We start from the raw sequence: 9772 nt of genomic DNA, 5'->3' as shown, positions 1-9772 counted from the left end.
AAATATAATAACCATTAAGATACATGAATAAGAACCAGAAGGGAATAACTCCAAAATGAAAATAGTAGTGTTAAGAATGTAGGATTATAAAAGGGTTTTTTTCTTCTTTTTAAAATACTTGCTTTAATGTGATTACATTGTTTTTAATTTTAAAAAGGAAATACCCATGAAAATAGGAAAGAATGCTGAATTAGCCATGTATGTGTTCTGCTGAATAGAAACCTAATTAAAGCACCAGCTTAAGTCACTATATTGATCAATATCAAACGCACTTGAAAAATCCATATTTAGAACTGGTTTAATGAATTTATCAGCAATTTTGAAGATTCCTGGTTGATGTCCAGCAGGAAATCTATTATAACTTCTCCATGTCATGTTCCACCTTCATGTCCAAGCTTTACGTGAGCAGCTTTGATTAGTCTAGTTTGAGACATCAGTGATTTTATAGTTCTGACTTTTGGACTTGTTCGTAGATGTGATGTATCTTTTTTCAGAGAAGCCACAGTGTATGTATGTATCCACCTTCAGAATTCTGTGAACAGGAAAGAGACTCGAGGGACTTGGGGTTTGCCACTGCTTCTTCTGACTTGCATTCTTTAGTTTCTTAAAGACTTCCAACTGACTCTACCAAACCTGTTACAGAAAAACTAAGAAAGGCCACCTGTGAGAACTTTAGGTACATGGGGTCTCTTGACAGCATTTTGGGGTAACAGGGATAAAGCTTCAATAGCATTTCAGTTTTGACAATTGTCAAACACAAAGACAGCCAAATAAAATTACCTTTAATTTATGTTTATGGATTATCTTCTACCGTGAGTCAGGATTCCATTAGGTGTGGGGGTGAAGGAGAGAAGGAACTGGAAGGTTTAAATAATATATAGAGGAAGTTACCCCTAAATGCGATGCTCTCTCAAGCCAGCAACTCACGACTGGTTAGTCAGCCATGACTCTCAGTCATACAGATGATTGTCTTGACTTTACTAACCTGGAGTTTGGTAGGGGCAAGATTTTATTCAATGGGTCATATTCAGAGATGCCAGTCAGTATTGTTTCCTAAAAGACAAGAAAGCATTAATTTAAAATTTGTAATGATAAACCATTGGCACTATGATCCTAGAACTATGCTTTGTCTATATACTAGAGGCTCGATGCACGAAATTCGTACAAGAGTAGGCCTTCCCAGCCACAGCAGCTGCCTGGACCCCTCCTTCCTTCGACCCCTCCCTCCCTCACAGCGGCGGCAGCTACCTCAATCCGTGGCTGCAGCCCTGGCTTCATCCAGAAGGTCGTCCGGAAGGACGTTTGGTCTAATTAGCATACTACGCTTTTATTATTATAGATTTTTTTTTTTGTTAAAAATGTAATCTCCTCACCTCACATCTGTTAGACAAGAGGTGGTAAGTGCTGATGAGGATGTGGAGTAAAAGGAACCCTCGTGCACTATTTGTAGGAATATAAACTGGGGTAGCTACTATGGAAAACAGTTTGGAGGTTTCTCAAAAAATTAAAAATAGCCCTAGCTTGTTTGGCCCAGTGGATAGAGCACCAGCCTGCAGACTGAAGGGTCCCGAGTTCAATTCCGGTCAAGGGCACTGCCCGTGTTACGGGCTTGATCCCTAGTGTGGGGTGTGCAGAAGGCAGCCTATCAATGATTTTCTCTCACCGATGTTTCTATCTCTCCCTCTCCCTTCCTCTCTGAAATCAATAAAAAAATATTTTAAAAAATTAAAAATAGAACTATATGACCCAGCAATTCCACTCTGGGTATTTATCTAAAGGAATAAAAATCACTACCCTGAAGACACATCTGCATTCCATGTTAAGTGCAGCATTATTTACAATAGCCAAGACATGGAAACCACCAAGTATCCATTGTGGATGAATTAATAAAGAAATTGTTAAGCACACACACAAACACACACAATGTGGAATACTATCCAGCCATAAAAAAGAAGGAAATCCTTCCATTTGTGATAACATGGGTAGACTTTAAGGACATTATGCTAAGTGGAATAAGTCAGAGAAAAACAAATACCATATGATCTCACTTGTATGTGAAATCTCATGAACAAACTCACAGCAACAGAGATAAGATCTGTGATGGCTAGAGGTAGGGGGTGGGGGAATTAGGTAAAGATGGTCAAAAGGTACACCACACTTGCAGTTACAAGATAAATTCTGGGATGTAATGTACAACATGACTATAGTTAACAATACTGTATATTTGAAAGTTGTTAAGAGAATAGATCTTAAAGTTTTCATGATTAGGAATAATATTATAAGTGCCCTGGGAAGAAACATATAACCCAAGATACAAGCCAGGGAAGACAGCAAGCAAGTCTCTATCCTGGATTTAAAATGCAACTCAGCTCATTGGAATTCCTCTTGCTGACTCGCTCACCAACCAGACACTGGACCTTGTCTGAACCTATACTACCTGTCTGCTTGGAGTTTTGTAACATAATTGCTTTTTTCTGACGCAGATGTTTTCCTTAGCTTTGACTTCTTGCCAGACCAGACTAGCTTCACTTTACCTCTCTGAACCTCAGCTTTGCTCCTCTCTCGGATTGGACTGGAACTTTACATGGCAAACAGGGTTGTCGAGAATGAGGCATACATGTGAAGACATTTAACATTAATTCATTCTCAAATATTTACGGAGCACCTGTGCATAGATGCAATTACAGATAAGATGCAATCTTTGATCCAGGATCTCATCGCTGAGTTGATGAGCTGGAGAAGAAGTAAAAGGGCAATGACAATAGAGTGTGTTAAGGTAGAAGTTATGAGGCGTGCACAACTGGCCCTGGGACCACACAGAAGGAGAGTGTTTAGTAAAAGCTGATCCAATAAAGAGCAAAGCTGGCCAAGAACAGACTCAGGGGCTGCTGCCCTGGTGTGCAGGCAATGAGCCTGTCTACCACAGTCCACCTGAAGCCAAGTTCAGGCGACAACTATATAGAGAAGATGAAGGGAAGAGAGAATAGAGCAACCGTAACAACCTAAACTTCATATTAAACATCCATCAGGAAGCTCATATCTTACCTCTCCTCTGCAAATCTGGACGCTTCTTATAATGCGTTCTAAGAGGCCAACCTGCTCTGTGAGCTGGAGACTGTTGTCCTGTAATTGCTTATTTTCTTTATCCAGGAAAAGTACTCTAAGAATGGGATAAATCAGAGGCATGACTAAAAATGTCTACATTATTATTAAAAACTATGTCCCACTTCCCACTAGCTCTGTGTCTTAGCCCACTGTTCAGATTTTAGAACCAACTTTAGCATGCCAAGTGAAAATTAATAAGCTTCTGGCCTGTACATAGTCATTCAATACCTACAGAGGCATACTATGTGCAAGAGAATGAAAGGCATAGTTCTAGCCCTTGAGTCACATCAGGAAGGATATGATCCCATTTAGGAGTGGAACTGAAAGAAGAGACTCTGCATCCTTTCAAATACAGTAACTACAGCCCCTGAATCTAGTTTGATCTCATGCAGTCATCCCCTACATTAGTAGTAGCAGCAGCAACCATTTACTGACTAGTTACCATGTACTCAGGCACTGGAACCTATCCACATAGAAAGCACTTCAAACTTTTCATGTGTTAGCTTGCTGCTGGGGTCCAGCCAATCAGGACTGAGCAAGACTGGCTGGACACTCACTGGAGCCCTCCCGCGGCCCTTCCCAGCCCCGATTGTGCACCTGTGGGGTCTCTCGGCCTGGCCTGGGCCCTCTCGCAACCCAGGACCCCTCGGGGGATGTTGGAGAGGGGGGTCCAGCCAATCAGGACTGAGCAAGACTGGCTGGACACTCACTGGAGCCCTCCCGCGGCCCTTCCCGGCCCCGATTGTGCACCTGTGGGGTCTCTCGGCCTGGCCTGGGCCCTCTCGCAACCCAGGACCCCTCGGGGGATGTTGGAGAGCCAGTTTCAGCCCAATTCTGCAGACCAGGCCAAGGGACCCCACTGGTGCACAAATTTGTGCACTGGGCCTCTAATTATCTCATATAATCACAACAACCTCACAAGATGTTGTTATGAAGCCTATTTTACAGGTGATGAAACTGAAGCTCAGAGAGGGGACAGTAATTTGTGTAAGAAGATTAAAACTAGAAAGTCATAGAGCTGGGATTGCAACCCAGAACTTTCAAACTTGTAACGCCCGAGGTCCTCACCGCTTTGCCAGGCCCACTCTGCAGGTCTGCAGTTTATACAGGACACATGAGAGTGCAATCGTTTTAATCAGAGGTTTATGTTTGAGTTTTGCCACTTACTAGCTATGCGACCAGGGCAAATTACTAAATGTGAGTCTCAGTTTCCTCATCTGTAAAATGAGGAAAACTCCCGTAGAGAAGCTTACTCTAAGGCAGCGGTTCTCAACCTGTAGGTCACGACCCCTTTGGGGGTCGGACGACCCTTTCACAGGGGTCGCCTAAGACCAGCAGAAATCACATATATAATTACATATTGTTTTTGTGATTAATCACTATGCTTTAATTATGTTCAATTTGTAACAATGAAAATACATCCTGCGTATCAGATATTTACATTACGATTCATAACAGTAGCAAAATTACAGTTACGAAGTAGCCACGAAAATAATTTTATGGTTGGGGGTCACCACAACATAAGGAACTGTATTAAAGGGTCACAGCATTAGGAAGGTTGAGAACCACTGCTCTAAGGAAAACGTAAGTTCAGTCCAGGTGACCAAGTGTGTCTTCAGGAGGGCAAGACAGGGACATTATTAATAGGGAGATACAGCAAGAGGAACTTCAGTGAGCTGAGTTGCATTTTAAAGAGTCAATTGTGTTGAGACAGTCAGAAGCAATGGCATAGTTTGAGAAGGGCCATAAATTATGTGGAATATATAAAAGGGGGTAAATAGATAGTAAAAGATAATTAGAGCTTCTCCATGCCTGCCTGGAGCAGCATGTATCCATAATCAGTGGAAAGGAAAGTTCTAGTTTGCTTGGCAGATTTCTCTTCAGGCTGCAGTGCCATGAGTTCTGGTATCATGCTGCCCTGACACTGACTAAACTGGGCGAGTTCCCTAACCAATCTGGACCTCAGCTTCTCACCCATAAAATAGGTTATAATAGTGTCTCCCTCCTGGGATTGGTATGAAGACAAAATAAACATATTTAGAGATAGCTTAGAACAGTGCCTAGCATATAGCAAATGCTCAAAGTGTTCATTATTATAGGTATTATTGGTGATACTGTCTGTTAAGATCAACCCACACTCTTTGCTCTGACTCTGTGCTCTGAAGAAACTTTTGATGGTAATTAAAGTTTCCTATAGAGGAGAGAATGCTTGAGCTAGCTGATCTGTGAATTCTTATCTGCTGAGAATATTCTCCACAAATTAATACATTGGTAGCCTGTGAGTTTCATGAATTTAAATTACTAGTGTGAGCCCGTTTCTCTCTTGGTCTACCTTGATTCCATAGGTATCAAATGATAAAAATGAGTGTCAACACTCACAAAGTGACAGGCCAGAATGAGCATAGTGGGTCCTCAAGGAGGCAATGCCATCATGAATGAGGTTCCTGAATGGCCAGCCCACCTTCTCCATGATATTTTTCTCTGTGGTTTCACAACTTCTGCCCCTTGTATGAACTGCTGAAAACAGCAGACAGCAGAGCAACATGATGAGATAGGATGTAAGCTCAAAGGACAGTCTCAGGAAGCATCTCTCTGTTGAGGGAGAAACATCTCCTTTGGATTCACTGGCAACGGTGGCAGGACCACACCCACCTGTGCTGAACAGACGATATCGTGCATTTGTTGTCATGGATCAGTTTTTCTTGCTCCATGAGCTGCTCCAGAAGCTTCCTGTTTTCTAGGAGCAGGTTATCATTTTGGGCAGTGACCTGGTCCTGGAATGCCTTCTCCTATGAGTAAAAGCAAAAGCCCCCTCATTACCACAGGAGGAAAAATGATCAGTTTCAGAACATCAGCCTGGTTATAACTCCGATAGCAAATTTCCCTTATTTACTTTTTCTCTCTTGTGGTCTAGGCTGTTTTCACCTTTTTGCTGACATTGTCAGCTAGATTGTTCCATATATTTTGGGTACTTATGTCATGTATTTTATTTGGATATTTACTCATTCTTTTGGGGTATCTGAGCACTCAACTTCTAATAAGGTCCCAATGATCTCAACTATATTCTAACTACATTAATATCAAATCACAGGCAAATACAATTGAATTCTTTGAAGCTCCAGATTGAAAAAACAAATTTCCCCATAATGGATTCCCTCTTGCTTTATAGTTATAGTATTTTTAAGGCAAAGAGAGGAAGATGGGAATTCAGCCACCTGGCTTGGCAACCAGTATCAGGATCTCAGTTGGGTTGGCAAGTCAAGCATGTGAGCCAGGCACTAATAGGATTCCTGCAGTGAGGATGCTGAAATGATCTCTAGCTGGGCACCATGCTTCATTTTCTACCAATGATTTCCCCTGAAAACAATAGCTAGTGAAGTAGCTAAAACGAAAAAGGAGTATTTTTTGTGAAAAAAGCACTAACATTCTTATAGTGAGTCAGTAGATATTAGTAAATATCTGTTGTTGAAGACTTTAGGAGCTCAAAAGTGTAAAAGTTCCCTTCTCATTTCACCAGTTACTGTCAATAGTAGCAAGGCCCTTGCCAGTTTGGCTCAGTGGAGAGAGTGTCAGCCCAGGTTCAATTCCGGTTAGGCACATACCTTGGTTGGTTGCAGGCTCCATTCCGGCTTTGGCCGGGGTGCGTGCAAGAGGCAACCAATTGAGGACACATAAGTGTTTCTCTCTGTCTCTCCCCCTCCCTTCCACTCCCTCTAAAAATCAATGGAAAAATATCCTTGGTAAGGATTAACAACAACAAAATAGTAGCAGGGAAGAGCTTTCACCTTTTCGTGTGTGTTCCTCACCTGCCAAGGGTGGAGGATGTGGGGGTAGGAAAAGAATGACCTCTGGCAGAGGGGTGAATCACAGAGTTAAGAGGGGTACGTTTTTTTTTTCTTTAAAATAATATACTAATATAGAACATTCAGAAAAAAACTGCTCATATATGTGGAATCTTAAATAAAAAACAAACAAATAAAAAACAGAAAACAAATTGGTGGTCTCAATAAGGGTGCTCAAAAATATTGTAGAAGGTAATTGGATTACATCTTTAAAGGGTGAGGGTTCCCATACTGAGAGACTGGGAGCCACCGATATCAGGAATGGTGAAGAAATCCAGCAAAAATGAGTGTGCATTTGGGGATCATTTCATAATATATACAAATACCAAATCATTATGTTGTATACCTGAAACGAGTATAATGTTATATGTCAATTATATCTCAAAAAAAAAGAAAGAAAAGGAAAAAACTGTCCATCAGAGAGTTATAAAGAAGGAGATTATATTATGTTCTGATACAAACCAGATTTTACTCTTTCATCCAGAACCTTCAATGTCTAACAGTAGTCTCCCCTGATATTATTTAAATACATTTATGGTTAGGATTGAGAATAGAAGGAGCCATCCCGAAATAATACTCTATGCAGCCACAACTGGATTAGTAAGGAAATTGAGTGGAACAGGCTATTGACACCCTGTCCTTTGGAAATACCATACTTCTTTGAACCAAAAAAATCAGGACACTTGCTCCAATAATAGGGTAAAATATTTGGGGACATCTGGTTTGGATGGTCACAACAGTCAGAGGACTCCACTGGTTCACTGTATATAGAGAAGGCTGAAAAATTAAGCCCAAAAAGGTGACATTATTTTCTGGACATTTGGTGCTTAGAAAGTGAGCCCAGCTTTTTAATGCTCAGGGCTCTGGTCCATGGGCCCTAAAAAAGTAAACTCTGGACCACCAGGTTTGTACCACTGTGGGTCTTCCCTGGGTGATTTCCAATTCTAGTAATAAGTTCTCTTGCGAACTGTGCACCCACTGATCAACATGTGCCCAAGAGATTTTACACCAAAAAGAAGGCTGTAAAAATTTGTATGTGCCAGGTACCACTTTAGGCATTTCATATTTTAATCCTGGTGAGGGAGGGATATATTTCCCCCACTTCACAGATGAGGAAAATGAAGGGAAAACATTACTGACAGAGTCCATTGCTCTCCATTTTGAATTTATGTAGTTTAATGATCTCAAGACCATTCTGCCTTGGATTCTATCCACCTGCCCCATGTCCTCCCTACCCACACACCAGCAAGTCATAATGGCAATAAGGCAAACACAAGGAAACCAAGGGTATTTAGAAATAAGCTTGTGGGCACTAATTAAGGATTGATAAAGGAATAGGGGTGACCTAGTTTCACAGCCATTTAAAACTAACAGGAGTTTGAGGCAAATGAGGGCTTATAGAAATTAGGAAGGAATGAGTTACCGAAGGTGTTTCGGCACTCTTTGCTGACAGGTGTTTAAGAAAATATATTTTCACTTGAAGGCAAGACACAATTATAAGCAGGCAGTGCAGACTATTTTCAGTGTCCATTTTGAGCATCACTATGAGTCTTAAATTCCTTTTTGGCAGAGCTTTAACAGTTATTGAAAAAAGGTGCAAGAAAAGACATGAAAACATGGGCTATGAAGAGGCCACAGATAAATTTTTTTAAATGAGGGGGTTTTCCATGACTGACCACCAGCACCATCAGTGAGCTCGTCGCCTTTTTTACTCTCACCTTTTCTAATTTTTGCCGCAGTATTCCAATGTCATTTTCAAGTAGTTTAATTCTCTCATCTCGAAGCTCTACTTCGTGAACGAAACGGCTCTTGATTCTGTGAAGCTTGGTTTTGTGATGATAATATTTGTTATTATAGTTTCTATAAAAATAAATTTGAAAACAGGCACACTTGAACACAGTGAAATTTTATTTTGCCTCCTCAATATGCACCTCTCTTGGGTTTCCTCTTCTTGCTTTGTCAGGGCCTGGCACCAGACAGGGATACTTGTCCTGCCTCAGCTCTGCAGTACTTTTTGCCCTCAAGTAGGGGAATGGACCTAGAGAACACCAGCTTTTATTCATCACCATGGACTCAAGTCTCTGGCTTATCTTGGTCTTGAGCTGATGAGTGTAAGCTATGCTTACAAGTTTAATTTTGGAAACTCCTTGACTTCTGATCCCTGCTCCACTGATTCCGTCATCAATTTTAAATTTTCTAGTTCTTAGCTATGCCCTTGTATAGTAATGTAACCCACTTCAATATTGTCTATTTTCCAGATAACTAGGTCTGCTCTCAGTCCTTACCTTGAGTCTGGATTTTTAAATGCAAATTCTATATAGGTCTCTGCTCTGCTCAAGACTTTTATTCTGATTCTGACATAAATCTTACCGCCAATAAGCACAGGAAAAAATGTTCAACATTATTAGCTATTAAGGAAATGCAAATGAAAACTACAATGAAATATAACTTCACAGCCACTAGGATGGCTAAGATAAAAAAGAAAGATCATAACAAGTGCTGACAAGGATGTGGAAAAATTGGAACTCTCATACACTGATATTAGGAATATCAAATGGTACAGCCTCTTTGGACAAAGCCTGGCAGTTCCTCAAATGAGTAAATATAGAGCCATATGACCCAGCAGTTCCACTCCTAGAGAAAGTCTAAGAAAATGAAAACATATGGCCCAGCTGGTGTGGCTCAGTTGGTTGCGCATCTTCACATGCACTAAGAGGTCACTGGTTCAATTCCCAGTCGGGGCTCATGCCCAGGTTGTGGGCTCAATCCCCAGTAGAGGATGCACAGAAGGCAGCATATTGATGTTCTTCTTTCTCATCAATGTT

The 9772-nt window shown here is 41.1% G+C and overlaps 1 protein-coding gene across 1 annotated transcript in view; it reads right to left on the bottom strand.

Annotated features, from left to right (window-relative positions):
• Positions 1-434: 434 nt before the first annotated feature.
• Positions 435-9772, bottom strand: part of CCDC30 (coiled-coil domain containing 30) — a 72122-nt gene continuing 62784 nt past the window's right edge. The window contains 5 exon segments of the mRNA XM_015563175.1: positions 435-647; positions 986-1053; positions 3046-3160; positions 5758-5894; positions 8666-8807. Of these exon segments, the coding sequence (XP_015418661.1) occupies positions 491-647; positions 986-1053; positions 3046-3160; positions 5758-5894; positions 8666-8807 (619 nt within the window). The 3' untranslated portion in view covers positions 435-490.

Source organism: Myotis davidii, unplaced genomic scaffold, assembly GCF_000327345.1.
Source record: "Myotis davidii unplaced genomic scaffold, ASM32734v1 scaffold458, whole genome shotgun sequence".
NCBI classification, from domain to species: Eukaryota; Metazoa; Chordata; class Mammalia; order Chiroptera; family Vespertilionidae; genus Myotis; species Myotis davidii.
Note: the sequence above shows the minus strand (reverse complement) of the source record. Positions and strands in the feature narration are given on the sequence as shown.